General features: G+C 41.1%; 2 protein-coding genes across 4 annotated transcripts in view; one reads left to right on the forward strand and one right to left on the reverse strand.

The window, feature by feature from the left end:
• LOC128732962 (alpha-1,6-mannosyl-glycoprotein 2-beta-N-acetylglucosaminyltransferase) overlaps positions 1-9,413 on the reverse strand; it is a 120,108-nt gene extending 110,695 nt beyond the window's left edge. Inside the window, exon 1 of one of the 3 annotated variants that reach the window (XM_053826451.1) lies at positions 9,305-9,413. The gene's annotated coding sequence lies outside the window, so the exon portion shown is untranslated. Of the gene's footprint in view, positions 1-8,978; positions 9,055-9,120; positions 9,243-9,304 lie in introns of those variants that run through there. The other 2 variants (XM_053826452.1, XM_053826453.1) reach the window with 2 other exon arrangements.
• A 6,478-nt stretch (positions 9,414-15,891) lies between these two features.
• On the forward strand, positions 15,892-16,626 carry LOC128745447 (uncharacterized). Its single transcript, XM_053842522.1, has one exon. It carries the CDS (start codon positions 15,892-15,894, stop codon positions 16,624-16,626), a length of 735 nt encoding a protein of 244 aa, XP_053698497.1.
• Positions 16,627-22,401: the final 5,775 nt, after the last annotated feature.

Raw genomic sequence — 22,401 nt, forward strand, 5'->3', positions numbered from 1 at the left:
AAAGTACGTACTACATATTGAAAAATTGAAAATAATGAAGCATTGTCCATCCAACTGGAAATCCCCGCTTCGTGATTGGTTGGTAGATTCTTTACGATGATATAAACCTATACCAATTTGTTATCTGTGCTTGGGAAGTAAGCCAAAACAAGTTACAAAGCTTCCTCGTCTCAACAAGATTTTGATGTCCTTGCTTGAAAAATACGCTAGCAAGAATGACAAAACCACTTCGTGTCAACAAATTTATTTCGAACGCGATTAAACTTAGTCCAGTTTGATGTCTGTGTTAGGGAAGTGTGCCAGAAAAAATGAATAAAGTCCACTGCCTTAACAGATTGAAAATTCTTTACGGCGAGACGTTTAAACCTAGGAGAATTTGATATCTGTGTTGGAAAAGTGCGCTACAGCTGTAGTGTTCGGTTACAATTTAATTCTGTATGGATGCGGAAATTTGCTTTGCATTGGAAGAGTAATGAAAAGATGTGCTGTTGATAAAATGGGATTGAATTGGTAAAATCCCTTCAACGTGGTGGAATGATTGGTATAAAAACAATCTTTAATTTCTGTAAGGTAGCAGGAAAGCAATAGTTTGTGTTCTTGATTTTGTTAAATTGTTTCAAATGCACATATAAATAACTCTATAATATATTGAGGATCGGAAGTATACAATGTTACTACTTTGATAAATGTTACATACAAAGCATATAGCATATATATATATGCTGCATATAGTATGTATACATGAATCGAATGATTGCACGCATGGATACATGCTACAATCACTATAAAGAGACTTTCCGTAGTCCTGCGTCACCTACATATGCTATCGTGCCCTGTACATAACCCCTCTGATTTTGTTTCTTTTAAGTGGAAATGTATTTTGAATTTTATTCTTAAGGCCGTTACTACACAACCTTTTAACTAAATTTAAAAAAAAATTAAAACTTGGATCAGGCAGCCAAAAAGGTATTGAAGAAGGGGGGCAAAAAAATAATTTGTAGGGCACCAGTTATTTTTTTTATAATATCAATTGTCTGTGGGCTCTATAGCCTGAAAAACTCGAAAAATGAGTGTACGAGTTGAGTTAGCACTTCTAGCACGAAATAGAAATGAGAACTCAAACAGTGGAATTTCCGAAAATCCGTAAAAATGCTTAAAATCCACATTGTTTTTTTGCTCGATTAAAAAATTCTCTTTGTTCTTTTTTCGTCCCCGGTTTCAGTGGCCCAACACCGGAGGGACAAAAACTTGTAAAAAAAATTTACAGATTTTGTAATTTACAGATTTTGTAATGGATTTTGTAAAAATTTGTAATGGCCTTACTCGAGATAGAAAAAAAACAGTTTTTTATATCCACATATGTTTGAGATAAAACTTCAAGCTTTCATAAACGGCCAAGTTGGATTTTTTCGTTAGCCCCTTTTTGAGATATTCTATTCTGAAGAAGACTAACAATACACAGGAAAAACGTTAGAACTCGTTATACGTATGTGTTATCAACATTCAATGTACTACAAAAATATGTCTTTTGATAAGAGAAACAACTTTGTAAAACATTATGATGCGATAAAACCATTAAATTTGAAGTAATTAGCGAACAAGTGATTTTGGAAAGTCTTTATATAAAACACCCCGTGAGTCAAAAACTCTGAAAAATACCCATACTATGTCTTTAGCAAAGTTACTTATATATTCTTTAACTACAACTTTGTCGAAGAAATTATTCTTCGATCTCTTTTCTATAAAAAGTTATTATGTGTTATGTCTTTGCAAGCCAACTTAGTCGTCCAATTATTAATGTGAATTGTGTGAATGTCTTTTAGAGTTGAACAACTTTTCTGAACATTGTGAGGAGCTATTTTAAACTACAAAAAACTTTCCACTTAACTTTTACTTCTTGACCACTGTGCAATATCTAGGAAGCTTTGTTTGAGCATTTAATCATCTTAGTACTGCAAATTATTTTTAATTCAAATACTGACTACTGAATTAGTTCTATACTGAATTACAGAGGTGGGCACAGCTAACCGAATTTTAGCTTCGCTAATATATAATTCTATGGTTCAACGGCTGGATATAGCATACCATCGATGTCTTGCGCAGAGGGCAAAAAATAAACCCTACAATGGCCCATAGCCTCTTATCCAGCAACTCCTATGCCTACCTACTCCTGGTATAAGCCGGGATCGTATGCTGACAGAGAAGGAGGCCTCTTGCGAGCTACGTTGATCCTCCCACAATGCAATGCTGCGTGGTTGATCGCGGGTTTTGAAGCCAGCGCCACTAAAAAACCAACAGCCCTCACGTTATAAGTACCGATGCTCACTTTGAATATCAAAGACATGCTGTGGAAATCATCATCGAGGACTATATGACTCAGGCTGGTCAGTTGGAGGAATTTAAACCGGAGGTTGGGCGGTTCAGCGCACACCCGCAAACGAACAAAAACGACCTAAGATTTGTCGGTTTCACCGCCTCCAAGATCATGACCATATGTAGAAGCTTTTTCAAACATAACCTCAACCATCGGTGCACCTGAAGATCATCCAACCAAAAGGAATTACAAATCGATCACGTTCTGATATACGGTCGACACTTTTCAGACATTATCGACGTAAAAACCTATCAGGGCGCTAACATTGATTCGGGCCACTTTCCATCAGTGATGGTTACGATATGTCAAAAACTATCTGTTGTGAACAACATACGATACCGTGTTTTACCAAGTAATCTTCCATCAACTGTTGCCAATAGATTCATGGCAAAGTTTTCCGTTTTGCTACAACGGGTTAAGTCATCAGGCCGGCTCCTCCAGAAGTGGATCGAATTCCGAATCGCTACTCATCACCTGTTCATTGATTTCAAAGCCGCATATGATTGTGTAAACCAACAAGAGTTATGGAATATTCTGGACGAAAACGGGTTTCCGAGTAAACACACCAGACTTACCATGGCTACGTTGGATGGGATCCGGTGCTGAGTGAGAATTTCTGGTGAATTGTCGGAGCCATTCGTATCTCGCAGGGGACTTCGACACGGAGATAGTCTTTCATGTCTGCTATTCAACACTGCGCTTGAAGGTGTTACAAGATACGCGGCGATCGAAAAGCGGGACACGATTTTTAAGAAATCCAGTCAATTTATCTGCTTTGCCGACGACGTGAATGCTGTCGGCAGAACATTTGAGGCGATGGAAGATCAGTACAGCAGACTAAAACGCTAAGCAGAGAAGATTGAGTTGGAGATAAATACGTCTAAAACGACAGGTGGAACCGAGTGTGAAAGCCGTGCCTATTATGAACTCTACAAATATTCTACCGCAGAACAATCTGAGTCTCCGTACATAGTGCGCATTGTACAAAACGCCAATCGACCAGTTGTCCTTTACGGGCATGAATCATGGCCACTACTAGAAGAGGACCGGCGAGCACTCGGAGTTTTCGAACGGCGGACGATAGGAACCATCTTTAGTGGCATGCAAGCGAACGGTAGATGGAGACGAAGAATGAACCACGAACTCATGCGTCTCTACGGCGAACCCAGTATTGAGAAAGTGGCTAAAGCTGGACGGATACGTTGGGTAGGACATGTTTCTAGAATGCCGGACAACTATCCTGCAAAAAAATGGTTTTCGAATCCAATCCGAAAGGAACAAGACGAAGAGGGACACAGCGAGCGACGTGGCAACACCAGGCGGAGCGAGATCTGGCGAGCACTGGGTGCATGCGGCACTGGGAACCAGCTGCACTAAACCGAATTAGATGGGGGAATGTTTTTATGATTAAGCCTTTTTGGGCAGACTGGGTCACTGCCGAAAATCGAGGAAATGTTTGTTTAAATAAAAAAAAATGTATTCACAAAAAAAAACATCATGATAATTACAGGAACAAAAGTTGAAACTTTTTTCGATTACACTCTACAATGGCCTAGTTGTAATGGAAGAACAGGTGATTTTGAGGTTCTTTTTATAAAAAACAGATTACTTAAAGTCTCGAGAAAATAGTTATAACATATTAAAATTGGCGTAAGAAAAGGAAAATAGGCTGAATTTAGACACAGGCCGAACAAACCCTCCCGTACCCTATTTTTTATTATTATTACAGATACGCATTTCGTCTACGACTTTCAGGCTTCCCCAACAACCACCGAATGCTACTGATTTGGTTATAGCTGATTAAACTCTGAATACAGGCGGTAAACGCTGAATAAATTTAAGCAAAGGCCTCTGTTTTCTTTAAGTGTTTAAGCAGCCAAAGAATGCGCTGTAAATCAGTTGCTTCACATAATAGTGTCACAAGCAGATTAGGCGCATCTTCAACCTCTCCACAACTCGTCAATATTCTCAATAATTGTGCTATACTAGCTGAATAATTAACGATTTATCATCTTAATAAAAAAGCCCTCTCAAGAAACATTTATGCGCTAATTAAACATTTTGGCAGCCATTATTACTCAGCTATAACTGAATATGCATCGAATAAAATTTATGTAAACAATTTTAACCTATTCAGTCGAAATTGGAGAACTTATACGACCTATTTCGTTTGAGGCAGAAAAAACACTTGTTGTGCAGTTCTATCGCCCTGTATATCTCAGTGCGCCTTGTTTCCAGCTTTGTGCAAACTGGTTATTTAAAAACGCGCAAAAGCCTTTATTAAGCTCCATTGCAACTTAGAAAGCAGCTCTTAGCAAGCCCGAAGCTTGATAAAACCACTAAATTTAGATGTTTAAGGGCTGTAAAAAGGTTTTTATTTCTTAAACTAAACCATAGTTCAGCCACAGGTTGAAAAAATTCAGCTATAAAAGCGGCTAATCAGCCTGAAATTGTTACTTGGGTAGCTGTTTTCAAAGCTGCAATTGAGCTTAATAGAGGCTTTTGCGTGTTTGGAAATAACCAATTTGCGCAATGCTGTCAATTCTATTTTTAGAACGAGAAACAGTTTTGCAATGCTTTTTCAGTCGCTTAATCAACCTCTCATCAACCTTTATGCAGCCAAAAAATAATCTATTTTTAAATTTAAAAAGAAGGAACACGCAATATTTATTTTCCTATGGCGTCGTAAGCTATATTTTTGTTAATATTTTTTGAAAACGGTAGTTCTACAATTGATGAACGGACGGTAGGGGAAAGTAATGATTTTTTTCTGGGAAATGGAGGGGAAAAGTGGAAAAGGTAAAGGAGGGGGGAATAGGTAGCTACGCTTAACAAGTTGTCGTTGTGACGTTGTGACACCCACCTGGGTACTTGTACCTTTGAACCACAGAGGCGCTGGACAAAAGGTGACTGCGCAGCCCGGATTACCTATGAATGGCCGAAACACAAATGGCCGAATCACGAATGGCCGAAACACAAATGGCCGAAATAACGAATGGCATAATATACCAAATGGCCGAATCACGAATGGCCGAATCACAAAAGGCCGAATCACGAATGGCCGAATCACAAATGACCGAAACACGAATGGCCGAATGTCATATTCGACCAAAAATATTCATAGCCTTCAACCTGCGCAAACGTTGGGTACATGCTGTCCTTACTCGCTGCCGCTCGTTCGGACTTAACTAAGGGATAATCCCTAATAGACAGTAAACCTAGGAAAATGCATGCACCTAAATAGTAGTGGTTTCTGCAGGGGGGCTGCCCCCCCGCAGTGGCCGGCGCTTCCGACGGCGGGTCACCGGCGCACACTCGCGGCCTACGGCCGTCTCGCCCTGAATCATCTAGGAAACATTTGCTACTAACACGGGAAATACGTCTCGCACCTTATAATGAAGATGTATTTATAATTAAGAAATATGAGATAAAAACCAGGTAAAAACAAGTTTATTACCCTATCACTAATGCGACCGAAATATTTCATTCAATATCCCGCCGTGTCCATCTTTGTTGACCGCACATAGCAAAGCCAACAGTTGTGTCCATTGTTGTTGAACACGGTTTGCTTTCCGCACGGTAGTTGGTAGTTGTCCTGTGAAAAATGAGTGCATCCGGCGATTCATCCGATGTTGCTGGTTTCAACGATGAAGAAAGTGCACCTGTCGTCAAAATTGTGTTGTCACAGAGAGGAAAACCGATGCTTTCCATTGATGGGGTACTATTCAATAAAAACAAGCAGGTAATGTACGCAACTATTGTTGGTTTCCATCACCTGTCAATGACCAGGATCATCACAGAGCTGCGGGTGGAGCAAAAGGCGATAGAGAGGAACATCCTTAGAATTCTTTAAGGGGATGCTCCGAATTCGCGCCGAGAAATAGACGAAAAAATCTACTCGAAATGTGTTAATGCTCACAAAATGAGCAGCAAACATTTTGTTGACGCAGTTGCGGTTTTATTAAGCGCTAAACAAAGGCGTTCGTAAAGCATGTTTTGTTTGTTTAATAGTAGTAGTTTGTTTTTTGTTTGATTAAAGTTATTTGTTAACTACTTGCCAATTCATGGTTTTTTATTGAGTAGTTATTTAGGCATTCCGAAAAATTTCGGCCTTTCGTGATTCGGCCTTTCATGATTCGGCCTTTCGTGATTCGGCCATTCGTGATTCGGCCTTCTGTGACTGTTATTGAAATTCGGCCATTTGGATTTCGGCCATTCGTGATTCGGCCATTTGTGTTTCGGCCATTCGGTACCAGCCCGCGCAACCCCCCTTATTAATGTAGCGACGTATCTGGTTTTTGGGTAATTTTTAGACACACAAATTGTGTCTCTTCCTCCGTCAACTGTAGAACCACCGTTTCCGTTTTCGACCGATTACTTACAGATATGTATTTCGCCTACAAATTGCAGGCTTCATCAGTGTCTGTTTTCGAACAATCTTGCACACTGGATCGCCTTAAACCAACTCGCAAACAGCAAGAGCAATTGCTGTTTACGAGTAGGTTTAAGGCGATCTAAGCTGCATAAAGTAAGCACGCAAATGGTGTTGGACCAAGCAATGTTTTACCTACTTTAAGTTTTCCTAAGCCAGCTTTCCTTCAAAGCTGATAAACAAGCTTAATAGTGGATATTTCTGCTAAATAATCCGCTTCTAAATAGCCTTAAACATAGAACCATTTCACGGACCTTCATTAGGCTCACTGCTTTCAAACTACTTTAAAGCTGCTTAAGGGTGTTAAAGTGGCTTTACAAACTAATACCAAGCTTTCATTTGGTTCACAGCACACATACTGTCAGATCATAGAATTTCGCAATTCGACTGGCAGCAAAAATATATGTCAGTTATCGACATTATCGACTGCTTCAAGTGTAGAGATATTTTCACTGACTGTTCTGCAGATGCAGATGGGGCATAACATACGATGAGTGCTTATGGATCAGAAGATGCCGGTTCAATTCCCGAAAGATGACGACATGCATTTTTAGTTAGCTTGCATATACGAATTCAAGTTATTGAAAATTAAAAATATAGCACACGACGCCATAGCAAAATAAATATGACGCGATTCTTTTTTTAAATTTAAAAATAGATTATTTTTTGGCTGCATAAAGGTTGATGAGACGTTGATTAAGCGACTGAGAAAGCATTGCCAAACTATTTCTCGTTCTCGCTCGTTATTGAAAAACACGCAAAAGCCTCTATTAAGCTTCATTGCAGCTTTGAAAGCAGCTACCCAAGTAACAATTTCAGGCTGATCAAACGCTTTTATAACTGAATTTATTCAACCTGTGGCTGAACTATGGTTTGTTTTAGAAATAAAAACCTTTTTCAGCTCTTAAACATCTATAAGTCAAACTTCGGGCTTGCTAATAGCTGCTTTGAAGCTGTAATGTAGCTTATTAAAGGCTTTTCAGTGTTTTTAAATAACCAAGTTGCGCAAAGCTGGAAACAAGGCGCACAGATGTGATATAAAGGTTTTTTCCGCTTCAAATGAAATAGGTTGTACAAGTTCTCCAATTTCGGCTGAATAAGTATTGTAGAATTGTTTACATAATTTTTATTCGATGCATATTCAGCTATAGTTGAATAATTATGGCTGCTAAAATGTTTAATCAGCGCATAAATGTTTCTTGGGTCATCAGGGTCTGAGTCCAAAAACAGACACTGGTGAAACCTTCAGAAGGGATGTATTTTCAATATTCGAACATACGAAACATACGACGGAGCTGGTTAACCTGTTACACTAGTTAAATAAATAAATTTAGCCGAGCAAGCAGAAGTAGAATTATTCTTATTAAAAATCAAAATTGCCATTGCTATGGTTAATAAAGAGGGTAATTTAGTAGAAGTTGCATACAAAAAATTGAAACTTGTGTAGAAATCTTAAAGATGTTCTCCAAAAAAAGGTACAAGGCCCTTTTATTGGTTCAATTTTGAAAATTCTATAGAACGAGGCAAAACTTTCCCGTCATAACGACATGGTGTATACTTCGATCGCTCAAAAGAGACAGACAGACTCTCGATAAACCATTGATTAGAACCAACACAATTAGATAAGTAAAGAACTAAAATTTTCTTAAATTTCATAATGTAAATGTGTTTTTTATCACACGTAAATCCGAGTTACGAAACACACTGACTACGGGGAAGGGTCCCCTTCACTGGATGACTCAATGATCAAGAACATCTTCATCAAAAATATAACAAGAGACCTTGCCGTGTGGGTTCATGTCACGTTCATTCGCCTTGTCTGTGTCACCTGAGATTTGACAGCCTTTCTTTAGCAAAAGAATCACGACAAGCTGGACACAGTCATTGTTTTGGTATTGAAAATTGTCCGCAAACGACGAGAAATGACACCAACGCAACGATGTGTTGTTCCCTTGGGAGAGGGGTGAGGTCAGACATGCGCGGATATGTTTTCATTCAGAAAAAAAGCAATCAAAACGTCAGAAACGGCAGAAGACTTGATTGGGGTTTTGTTTGAAGATAACCACCCAAGTGAGTCGCTAATACGAGATTAGATAAATACAGGTTTGCCATATTAGACCTTCCAGACAATACCCGATCTGTTACATCACATATCCGTAATCAGTTTCATACCACAGAGAACCACTGATAAATTATTGATTTCACTGCTGGGACTTAAACTTTGCTGTAACCAGTGGCATTTTGTGCTGCAATACTCAGCATAAAAATTTTCTTCCACAATTTTTTCAGTTAAATATATTTTTCTATTACACACTCTGTCCTTCAGCGGCACTCGCTGCAACCGTATCGTCAGTGGGTTTACAATTTCAAACTTTCGCGGCGCGTTCTTCCCAATGCAATATTTAGCTGCATTATCAGTCAGATGAATGTTGACAGCTGGGGACACAGATTCCTATTAACGACCCGACAAACCGAATAAAATTTTCACGTGGACTCACCATGAAATATGCTCGACGACGCACTAACGTGTGACTATTTTCTTAGTCGAATGTACTCAAACCAGTACCGTGAGAGAATACCAGGTCTCGGCTGTTTTACAACCGCGCAATGCGCAGTAATTTATCGTTTGTACTAACCGACATGTATAGGTATTGGTGATTCACGAAAGCTTCACTACTGTAGCAAATTTATTGCACGCGTTTTTGGTCAAAACAACAAATTTTCCCTTATCACCAATACATCAGACCCGGAAAACTCGGCGGTCTTCTCTGTATTGGGTGGATTTTCGCCACCACTCGATGCAAATAAAGCGAATCAGTTGACTATACTAAAACACGTAACGCTCCACCTTTAGATTCGCAGCTTCCGTACGTATCTGTAACCGGCATCTACACGACTTGTGCAGTCCACTGAAAACTACCGTTCGAGAGCGAGATGCCACACTGCACTACTGCTGAGGAGCGCGCCACATCGTCCTCCACTGTCCGTCGCTTCCGAGCACGTCTTTGACACATCACTCCCTCTCATGCCCATCAGCATCACAGGTTTATCTCTCGTAAAACACATTACTTGTCGCAAAGACGTTAGAGGAGGTAAGTAATCTGCTGATGCAAATGACCGCTACCGACCGAGCGATTGAGACGGGGAGGTGAGCCTATTTTCGCCTAGTGTATAGTATTTTCGTTTTAGTGGGAAAACAAACAAAACTAAAACAGCAATTTTTTTTCCTATGTTTTTCACAAATTTCTTAAGTAGCCTTTATTGTCTTTCCTATACAGAATGTAACGAAAATGTTCTGGAATATAAATAACTCCAATAAGTACCACAAAGTACAATTATTCTCTCCCTTTAATCTATGAAATTCAAGAAAAAATATCATAACTCAAATTTTTGGAATTCGGTAGATTTTTTCTGCGTGTACTACTTTGAGATGTACATCAGCGCAGCGTCACGCTTCCGATCCTGCCGATTCATCAATGGCAGCAGTACCTTATCAAAAATCAACGAAACAATAGACGTCTTAAGTTTGCACTCAAAAACATCTTAAGTGAATCACAACATAACATGTGTACTAAAAGGAAACGCTTGTTCGATGAGCATTATCATCAGCCTGACATCTTGTCATATGCCACCTTCATCAGCACCTTAAGGCCTTATCTGTTCAACCTTATCGAACGGTTTTTCTGAGTTTTTCGTTTAGTTTAGATAATGTTTGTGTGAAAGTGATATAGTGTTAATTGGTATGTATTTAGTTTCTAAATAGCGCTTTGCGTTGCTTTAAGTAATGTTATCTTAAACTCTGTTGAAATAAATGTTTCAACGTGCTTAGGGAATACAAGTAAATTTTGAATATTCGAGGAATTGCTATCTCAAGACAATTCATCATAAATGAATTGAAATAACCACAATTAGGTCAATAAAATTATTTCTAAAGGCGCGCGTAGATTGGTATAGCAATTAGGGCAAAATATAATCTATACCTATAAAAATGGATTTCTGTCTGTCTGTCGATATGTTCCTTATACAATCGAAAACCACTGAAGCGATCGGCGTGAAAATTTGCATGCAGGGATTTTTGGGGCCAAGGAATAGGGGGGGCTCCCACCCATGCAAATGAAACACAAATTTCCTCAAAACTCGAGAGCTAATCAGGCAAATGGAACAAAATTTGGCATGTGGGTATTTTTGGAGATAAGAATTTTTTATGGTACATTGAGACCCCTCCCCTCGTTAGAAGGGGAATTATGAACCCTCTCCCCTTTAGGATGGGTGGCTCCCATCCAAATGAAATACAAATTTTCTCATAACTTGTCAACGGAGTGTCAACCCCTCGTATCGAACACACCGAACGCACTCCAGTAACAACAGCCCTGATCGAGCGAAAGCGGGCTGTGTCAAATACAATTGACGGTGTGGGAGAAAAACGTAAAGAAAGCGAAAAAAAAGAAGATTGATCTTTGTAACGCGAAATAAAAGTTTGATTAAAATTCTTAAAAGTATAGTTAAAATTAAGGCTAAAATATCGTTACGGCTGTGGGAACTTACATGCTAAAAGTGAACTAAAGGTAAAAATGATACGATTAAAATTAGTTAAAATTGCTTATATTTAGGATCGTATGTTTACCTGTGCCTACGATTAATACGGAAGAACAAACAGTTTTGCTAGTCTAAGTCAATGGTGAGAAAATTTACGCTATAACGAGTTAAAATATCTAAAGATAACTTAAATTAAAGGTAAAGGAGACTCATAGTGAACTGGAATATACAGAGGAAAGAACGAATACAGACGAAAAAGGAGTACTAAACGTAAGGAGATTCAAATTAACCTAAAAGTTAAAAATATCTAAAACTGATGTACTACAGGAATTTAAAACGTTCGTAAAACTTCGTACGAATAAAGCGACGTTAAGAATTTGGAACGGCCAAATCACCCTCTTTGTTACTCGAGTTCCGTAAGTAACAAAATTTTAAATTCGTTTACACGATGTCGAGTTCAACTGGAAATGAGACCACCGCTACCAGTCAAGGTAAGAGCAAAGCTAGTTCTCTTCGAAATGCGGCAGAAGTAAAACCCCCCCCCCCCCACCCCGTTAATTCCGTCTGTCTATCTGTCTGTCAAAGACTCTTCAAAGACTCCCCGTAAGAGCCAAACTTCCCTCGCGGTTGAAAATGTTGGTCAGAATTGTCGGACGTGTAAGTCAATGGCTAATAGCCGTATGGTACAGTGTGCTGGCTGTGATGAATGGCATCATTACAGCTGTGTAGGTGTCGGCCAAGATATCGAAATTGAGCCGTGGTGTTGCGTGAAATGTGCGGAAAAAGCGAAGAAGAAGCGAAAGTCTAAGGTGACGAAGCTTGTGAAAGAGACGAAGGCAAAGGAAATGAGTAAGGTACCATCACCATCGAAGAATTGTGTACCGGCAAAACAACAATCCACAAAATCTCAGAAGGCGGCGTCAGCGACTTCGGCAGCGTCGAAGAAAGCCTCCCGGAAGCACCTGAAACTCCAACTACGGAAACTCGCAGCGGAGCAGACACTGATTGAAGAGAAGAAAAAACTGATCGAGAAGCAGTGCAGTGTACTTGAGGAGCTAGCAGATCTAGACGACGAAGATGAGTCGGGAGATGATGTAGTGGACGGCAACTCCAAAGTAAAGGAGTGGTTGAGCGATGACCGTGAACAGGGTGAGGAGAACGCTGAAAGTAAAGTAAGCGATGAGTTCGTTCCCCAAAATCGATCCACGCCGAGGACTATAAACGCTAGTCAGCAAAGAGGAACGAGCAGCAATCCGTTAAACGGTAGCCTGACGCGAAACCAACTCGCTGCTCGCCAGGTCGTCGCAAAGGATTTACCCGTGTTTACCGGTCATCCTGAGGAGTGGCCAATGTTTCTCTCCACCCTCGAAAGCACAACGCGTATGTTCGGGTATACGGACGACAAGAACATGCTTCGTTTGAGAAACTGCCTGAAGGGAGACACGCTTGCTAAAGTGCGTAGTTTTCTGCTCCACCCGTCAACACTACACGGTACACTTAAGCTGCGATTTGGACAGCCGCATCTCATAATACACTCATTGAAGGACAAAGTGTTAGCCATGCCAGAACCGATTCGATGAATAAGCTGATCTATTTTGCGCTGGCAGTGCAGAATCTTGCTGCTACGATCGACGCGTGCGGGCGAAAGGAATACCTGCGAGACGTTTCGTTACTGGGCGACATAGTTGGGAAGCTTCCCGCTTCGATGAAGCTAGAATGGGCGAGATACACCAGGTGTTTGCGGAGGGTCAATCTTGTGGCCTTTAGTGAGTGGATCTATGCCATAGCGGAAGATGCCTGCCTTGTTTCTGAGCCGCGTAGACAACAGAAGCCTAACCAGAACCAGGAGCCCCGCAAGAAGTCGAAGGCCTTTGTAAACACACACGCTGAGCAGCATTCTAGCAAAGGGCATGCATCGAGCGTATCTACGACGACTGGAGCCAAGAAAGCAAATCAAAACTGCTGCATTGCTTGCAAGGGAGCTTGCGTGTCGCTCGCGAAATGTAAACGCTTCTTGGAACTCTCTTACGATGGACGGTGGGCGATAATACGCGAGGCGAGAGCGCGTCGCAAGTGCCTGAAACAGCACAAAGGTGGATGTGAATCGAAGGATTGTAAGGTAAATGGCTGCACCTTCAAACACCATCCCGTATTGCATAAGGAATTGAGCATCAATCCATTGCACAACGAACAAGCTTGCAATGCACACCTGTCTGGGTCGAGTACAACCCTATTCCATTACGTGCCGATTGTAGCGTATGGGAACGGAGTAATGATGCACTGCTACGCCTTCCTGGATGATGGATCCTCTCTGACGCTGATGGACCAGGAACTGGCAGATGAATTAAACCTTACGGGAGAGGCCAGGCCATTGTGTCTCAAGTGGACTGGAGGCACGCACCGTTCAGAACCTGAATCCCGTAGTGTTAATCTAGACGTCTCTGGGCTAAATGGAAAGCGGTTTCATCTCGAGGATGTCCACACTGTTAAAGAACTGCAGTTACCGGCTCAAACACTAGACGTGAAACAGCTACAAGCTGAAAACCGCTACTCAGAAGGTGTTCCGGTTGAACCCTATTGTAATGTTCGACCACGTATCCTGATCGGAGTAAGGCACGCAAGCGCGATGCTCGTGAGAAAAAGCCAGGAAGGAAAACCGGGTCAACCAATCGCAATTAAAACCAACCTGAGTTGGACGATCTACGGTGGCTTTTCGACGGACAAGCCAATGCATATGGTACACTATACGTGCCACGTTTGCAGCTGTGAGCACGAGGAGAAGGAAAATGATGACGGATTCATAGAACGCGCTATGAAAGAGTATTTCTCTCTTGAGAATTTGGGTGTAACGCCGCGTTCTATGCAGCTCCGTTCTAAGGATGATGAACGGGCCATAGAGCTTCTACACGAGTTGACCCATCACCCATCAAATGGGAGGTTTGAGACAGGTTTGCTGTGGCGTTATAACGACGTGCGGATGCCGGATAGTAAGCCCATGGCTTTAAAACGGTTTCATAGCCTTGAACGGCGGATGGAAAAAAACCCGGACCTCGCACGGATGCTGAAGGAGAAGTTTTCGGATTACGTAGCGAAGCACTACGCTCGCAAACTGGCCGAAGAGGAGCTGACGGACGACCACGAACGTGTCTGGTATTTACCAGTCTTCCCAGTTACCAACCCTAATAAACCCGGAAAATTGAGACTTGTATGGGACGCAGCCGCAAAAACGAATGGAGTTTCGATGAATTCCTGTTTCCTCCCTGGGCCTGATCTGCTCACGCCGTTGGTTCCCGTCCTCTATAAGTTTCGCGAGTTCCGTTTCGCAATATGTGGTGACATTCGCGTAATGTTTCACCAAGTTTGCATACGAAGCGAAGATCAGCACAGTCAACGGTTCTTGTGCCGGATATCGAGGAGAGCGAACACAACGTTTATGTCATGCAGATGATGACGTTTGGAGCATGCTGTTCTCCAGTGAGCGCGCAGTTCGTAAAGAACAAAAACGCCGAAAGGTTCAGCAAACAGTACCCGGCAGCTACCAGGGCAATCGTACACTGTGCTTACGTCGACGACATGTTGTGCAGTACAGAAACAGAGCAGGATGCGATCGAATTAGCAAAATCAGTCTGGTACGTGCACAACTAGGGCGGGTTCGAAATTCGAAATGGGATGTCCAACTCTGTCGCCGTTCTGTCAGCACTTTGCAGTAACTCGGGAGAGGAGGAAAGCCTCGATCTATCGTCTGATCTAGCAACAGAGAAGGTACTTGGCCTGTGGTGGTGCACCAAAACAGACTGCTTCACCTACAAGATCAACTGGGACAGACTGGGAAGAAACCTGCTGAAGGGTGCCCGCTTTCCCACGAAGCGAGAAGTGCTCCGGATCATGATGACCATCTACGATCCGCTAAGTTTGATTGCACACTACCTCATGTATCTCAAGGTACTGATGCAGGAGATTTGGCGAACGGGTGCAGGTTGAGATGACAACGTCGATCCACAATACTATGAAAAGTGGCAGACGTGGTTGAAATTCCTTCCAGAGATCGAACACTTAAAAATCCAACGCTGCTACAGACTTCAAATGAGGATTACTGCGACGAAGTGGAACGTCGCAGACGCGGGTACAAAATGGCAATGTCGCCCATCGCTAACGAGTAACAGCAGGTGGATCAAGGGACCTGAATTTCTTTGGCGAGGTGAAGAGGAGTGGCCGGTAATATCTGGTAAAATAGCGGAACCTTCAGAGGAGCTGCGTGCACATGTCAACGTGCACATTGAAACGATAAGCGAGGCAATATCTGCGACTAACTTCCGTACTTGGAGGAGATTAGTTCGTGCGACAGTATACGTATTCCGGTTTATTAAACCACCCGATTACGCTCCTCATTGTAGAAAGCTACCATCAAAAGTTTTACCATTAAAACCACGAGGCACTGTTCGTCAAAGGCACTGCATTAGCCGAGAGCCGACTGTGCAGAGTATACGCCACGGTCAGATCCGAGTGTCAACGCTGTAAGTTGCGAGACGCTCGACCGCGCCCCCTTGCGATGGCAAACCTTCCGGTATACAGACTTGCAGCATTCGTTCATCCTTTCACGCACACCGGGATCGACTATTTTGGTTCCATGGAAGTGGTTATAGGGAAACGGGTTGAGAAACGTTGGCGGGTTCTTCTGACTTACCTTACAATTCGTGCGGTTTACATAGACTTAGCTAGCTCATTGTCCACAAGTTCATGCGTAACGGTGACACGCAACTTCATGGTGCGACGAGGCACACCGACCGTTTTCTACAGCGACAGAGAAACCAACTTCATTGACCCCCAGCGAGAGTTGAAGCAGGCATTGCTGGCCCTAGATCAGCACGAGATGGCACAGGAGTTCGTGTCTTCGACTATTACCTGGCGTTTCAATCCACCGCCACCGGCGTCTCCCCATATGGGAGGAAACTGGGAACGGCTTATTCAATCTGTCAAACGTACCTTGCCAGAGTTTCGGTTGTCGCGTCGACCGACGGAGGAAGAGTTGAGGAACGCGTTGATTGCGGTTGAAGGCATTCTAAATGCAAGACCGCTGACTCACGTGCACATAGAGGAAAAGGCAGCCCCCGTTCGTACCCCTAATCACTGGTTGCTGGGACCCTGGACCGAGTGGGACGATGATTCAACTTTCTTGAGTCGTGGGTCGTGGCTGGCATCAATCTCAGCAAATGGTAAACCATTTCTGGAAGAGGTGGGTGCGAGAGTATCTGCCGGAAATAACCCGGCGATCCAAGTGGCATGAGAAGGTTCCGCCAATTAGGAGAAACGATATCGTGTTGATCGTGGATCCAGATCTACCAAGGAATTGCTGGCCGAAAGGGCGCGTCATTGGAACGATAAACCGAGACGGACAAGTACGCATCATCTGGCTAAGTAACGGGGGGACTGTTTTCTACTTTACTGTGAGAAAAAAATTGAAAATTTGTAAATTAAGCTACCCATGCTTTCATAGTGACGTAACTGCCAAAATGAATTATCTAAGGTTGAGCTCCTCAGAAACTTGCTAAACTCGAGATTGTGACAGACAGGGCCGGCGCTTCCCTTAAGCAAAACAAGCAGCTGCTTGGAGCGCCACTTCGAGGGGGCGCCATTTAGGCTACATTAAAAAAAAATGGAGCATTAAATAAATTTGTGGCTAATATAAATCTCTCCTCCTAGCAGGATGGAGCCGAGACGGCTCGTATTGTATCTGAAGCTTCTTTCCGCTGTTCTTTGGACCTGGGCTACTGTTCTGGGTCGCCAATTCGTTGAGCGTCTCGACAGAAGCAAATCGGCATCAACCTGGTCGAGTCATCTTATCTAGCACGTTGGGTCCCACGTTGGGAGGTCTTGAAAATAACAGATTTTACTGCACAGTCGTCCGGCATTCTTGCGTAGTGACCGGTCCACTGTACTTCCCCGGCTTTCGCCAGATCTACTATGCGGATCTCTTTAAGTTCATGGTTCATACGCCTCACTATTCTCCGCTTTTCATTTGTACTCCACCAAAAAAAAATCGAGTTGCAGTGCTACAAAATTACCGTCATAATTATTCTGATGACAACCTATTTGCAACAAAACTTAACAATTGAAACACTCAGATAAGCGGGGTGGGAAGGTCGTATTGACGCTATTAAATTATTTAGAACTGTTTCTGGAGATATTTTCGAATCTCTTTTAAATCAGCAAACAGCAAATTCAGCTTTCGATGATGCAGCAAGGTATGAGGACGAAGTTTCTGAAGCAACAGAAGTTCTGAACCGAACTTTTTTGTTTTTGCAGGTTTACCATTCTGATAATGGCTTTCAAGAATCCGACAATTATGCAAGAGAAATGGCGGTTAAATGGGACTTTGACGTGCCGCTTATTTTCGAAGATTGAATCCGCTCCTGCCACAAGAAGAAACTTTTTTATATACCACAAATGACGAACCGATTCTAGTCTGAAATTTAAAGTAGAAAGCTTTAACTCTGTTTTAGATACTGCTATCAATTTTATTGAAACACTTTTTTAATAGACTAATCTCAAGTTTTTAGTCTTGACCTTGAAATGCGGTCATACATATATATTAATATTTTTTTGAAACGATGAAATGAAATGAATTTTTTTTTTTGGTGAAGGAGGGGAAGAACGGAAAGGAAGGGGGGGGGGGTATTGGTAGCTATGCTTGACAATATTATAAATATTAATATATATGTATGACCGCATTTCAAGGTCAAGACTAAAAACTTGAGATTAGTCTATTACATAGGAACGGGGCCTCCCCTCGAAAACCCGCGCCGAGAAACGCGGCTAACACACGCTGACAGACGAACAACGTCACGTGCAGTACCTTGCAAGTATGTTTTTTGTGTGTGTGTGTGTGGATATTATCACTACGACCAGCATTTTGATCTATTGTGATCTTATCCAGGTGTTGATCCGCACTTCGTTGTTATTGCAGTATCGCTATAGAGTGAGCGAACTGCTTATTATCCGTGCTTAAAGTGTCGGTGTGTTGTCACCCCTTTTTCCCTCTACGCTTCTTATTACTTTTCAACCAATCCAGCTCTAGAGCCAGGTAGTACGGAGACTAGTTATAATTTGTCCTTGGACAAGAGGCTTCATTCGCACCTCGAGCAAGTATCATTCTTATAACCAGCCCCGGCTAAAGGCTTCATGGTCGGTAAAGCAGAGTTCACAAAGTGAGGGTGTATATGTGTGTATGTATGTGTTCCTTACTACTTATGTATTATCAATCTCGTTCTTAGAACCAGGAAGCGTAACAAGCTACCCAAGTAACCAGTGAGCACTTAAAGAAGCAGAAATCTAGCTTTTTATTAGCCTATGGTGCACACCATATCGTGCAGCATAGTTCAATATGCCTATAAAAAGCTGCTAGAAAGCCGGTTTTGGCGAAATATCCGCCTACATTAGTGCTTGGAGCTTTACAAAAGTCATAAAACGTAACGCCTGTTGCGTAACGGTAAAACGTCAAACATAAAAAAATGCGAAAAATATATTGTACATCCTTTTTTTTATCTTCCCTTTCTGTTATGCTTATATGGCGTACTTTGTTGACGTTTCAAGATTGCTTTTTTGCTATTTTCTTTTTCGGTTAGAATTGAACCGCCAGCCAATCCGTCGATTACGTGGCTTGGAGTGGAGGAGTAGGGCAACGCCTTTACCAGTTGATCTGTAAACGGTAGTTGCGAGTCAGCTGCCAATAGCTCTACTTAAATTACCGAAATTCTTAACTCGGATGTTTGATTTGCTTATCAAGGCGGAATGGAGGGAAAGATTTTGTTTTTCACATATCTTCCATAAGTTGCGCTTTGGGAGAATTACCTACCTTTTATTTTCTTTTTATGTGATGGCATACATGTATAGAAAGATTTCTTGCATATTATCCGTATGCATATGCCCTATAGATTCGTGTTGATGTTTATTCAATCGGCGGTGCAGGATTTTGCGTAAGACAAAAAGAGAGGGAAGCATTTTTTCTGTTATCACGCGTACGTTCGCAAGGAGATTTCCTGCAAGTGTGAGCAGTGTTCAAAATCTCTTTTGATGCAGGTAACGGCAATAAAGCTTGCTTAGAGCATCTAATCAGCTTTTCATAGTGCTTCAAGTAAATATTAATTCAGCATTGAGAATGCCATTTTAAAGCTGCTATGCTTTGACAATGCTGAATTATATCTGGCAGCACGTAACTTGCAAATTTAGAGCAGCTTTCAAGCTTAATTCAGTGCTTCGCGGTTACCTGGGTATAATTTACTCTTGAACAAGAGGTTTCATTCGCACCTCAAGCAAGTACCACTCTTACAACTTGCCCTGGCAAGAGGCTTTCATTGTTAGTACCTAAATGCAGAATGCAGAAGGAAGGATGAGGAGGGGCCTAGGAATAAACCCATGCTAAAGTCACTTAACATCGAATATTTGTTGACTAATGGCCACTTCTGCGTCGGTTCCGGAACATTCACAGCCAGGTCCCGCGGAGGTCATTTTTGTACTTTGAGACAATTCATTTTGCGGCACATCAAATCACATTGCGTTGATAAAATAAGTCTAATGGAAGTACAATGGGGATATTTTGGACCCAAATGGCCACTTCGCCATCGGTTGTGGAACATCCGGTACCCGATTTGTGGGAACAATTTTGTATTTTGGGATGATTCATCTTGCGGCACGTCAAATTACATCACCTTGATAACACAAGAATATTGGAAATACATATGATAAAGACATTTTGAAGGCAAATGGTCACATCAGTATCGGTCCCGAAACATCCGGTTCCGAGGGACATTTTTGGATTTTGAAATAACTTATCTTGCGGCACATCAAATCACAATGCCTCCATCAAATAAGACTGACGGAAGTAAAAAAAGATCATTTAGAATTCACGTGGCCACTTTACCTTCGGTTCCGGAATATTCGGTGCCTGGTTCCGGAAGACACTTTTGGATTTTCAAATATGTAATTCATTTGGCGGCACATTAAATCACAACGTTTTCATCAAATAAACCAGTTACAAGAATGATGGCGACAATTTGAAGACAAATGGCCATTTCATCATCGCACACTGGGACGGTTTAAAAAGAATACGGACATCGATATTTGTGACAAAACTACTAAAGATATCACCTTAATGTCTTCTGCAAAGTTTCTTCGCTTTATAAGAACTTTTTTATGGTGTTGGAAAATTTGGGATTAAGGGGAAAACACAACAGATAGAAAAAATAACTTTTTAGTTTTAAGCTTAACGTCTTCGATTGGTAAGAAATATTTGTAGATATTATTATTTTAAGCAACTTCACTGAAGAAGAAAAGTGGCTATCTCTTAAGGGAAAAAAGTTACGGCATCTTGCGGGTACCCCCTTAATATTGTTTTTTTTTACATAGCTATTTTACTTCAACTCTTATAAACATGAAATGTTCCGCAAAGTTATAGACAATGCTAATTTGCATATTTTTGTAAAATATTTGGAAACTCTACAATGGCCGGTTTTCAAGTTGTTGAAATTTTTTGCTTTTTTATTGCAAACTTTAAGGGGATGTATCTTGAGTAGTAGCAGAATGTAGCAGCTGACTTATAATGTTTTGGCAACATCCACTCTTTATGTATAAGAGCATGTATAAATGACAGTGGGATCTCATGGGCCAAATGAGTAAACTGCATTTAAGTTTATCAGTTTTACAGCACAAAAGAACGTTTAAAGTCGTACAAATCTCATGTTACCTTAAATTAGCTGATTTCTTTTACTAAACATGTCTTATATATACATAAACATAAAAAAATTAAGGCACGAATGCCATAACCAGGGTGAAAGTAAAGCCTAGATGCTATATTAGAAACTTGGCACTTTGTTTTTTATTACGACAGACTTCACAGCCAGTTGTAGGAATTCAGGACAATTGTAGGGATAGTGGTGCGATTCTATCGCAGCAACTCCCAGTCAAGATTCGAACAGACGACAACTGGCTTGTTAGGTAGATATTATTTACTTTGATTCTCTAACAGGTAACATCGAAAAAAACGTACGTTCGAGCTAATGACTTTTTCCACGATTCCCATGTCTCCAGCGGTATATCTAAATATTTTTTTAAAAATCAAATGCATTACAAAATTTAAATGAGGCATATGAACAACTCACAAAAATGTTGAGGTCGATTAATTTGTTTTAAATGATCTTTTCTCTAAAAGTAAAAATGACGGAATAATCTTTTTACAATTCTGATGAATTCTTGGTTTTGAAAGATGATAACTCTCGAACGCATGGTCAGAATGTTGTAATCTTGTTTCCAAAATGTCAAGAAGTCTATTGTAAACAAACTTTTTATATTGTTCGTTCAAGACAAATTTCATAAGTTACTCTAAAGATCTAGGTCAGCAGACGGTCTTTCTCGTTGGAGGGTTAAATCTTCAAAACTGAAAAACTTAAATGCAGTTTACTCATTTGGCCCATAAGATCCCATTGTCATTTATACATGCTCTTATACATAAAGAGTGGATGTTGCAAAAACATTATAAGTCAGCTGCTACATTCTGCTACTACTCAAGAAACATCCCCTTAAAGTTTGCAATGAAAAAAGCAAAAAATTTCAACAACTTGAAAACCGGCCATTGTAGAGTTTCCAAATATTTTACAAAAATATGCAAATTAGCATTGTCTATAACTTTGCGGAACATTTCATGTTTATAAGAGTTGAAGTAAAATAGCTATGTAAAAAAAACAATATTAAGGGGGTACCCGCAAGATTCGCTCCGTAACTTTTTTCCCTTAAGAGATAGCCACTTTTCTTCTTCAGTGAAGTTGCTTAAAATAATAATATCTACAAATATTTCTTACCAATCGAAGACGTTAAGCTTAAAACTAAAAAGTTATTTTTTCTATCTGTTGTGTTTTCCCCTTAATCCCAAATTTTCCAACACCATAAAAAAGTTCTTATAAAGCGAAGAAACTTTGCAGAAGACATTAAGGTGATATCTTTAGTAGTTTTGTCACAAATATCGATGTCCGTATTCTTTTTAAACCGTCCCAGTGTGCGATGATGAAAT

This window comes from Sabethes cyaneus, chromosome 1, assembly GCF_943734655.1.
Source record: "Sabethes cyaneus chromosome 1, idSabCyanKW18_F2, whole genome shotgun sequence".
Classification (NCBI taxonomy): domain Eukaryota; kingdom Metazoa; phylum Arthropoda; class Insecta; order Diptera; family Culicidae; genus Sabethes; species Sabethes cyaneus.

What these genes read in the sequence shown, in the direction of transcription:
- LOC128745447 (XM_053842522.1), top strand. Translation starts at nt 15,892, where the DNA reads ATGGCAAACCTTCCGGTATACAGACTTGCAGCATTCGTTCATCCTTTC.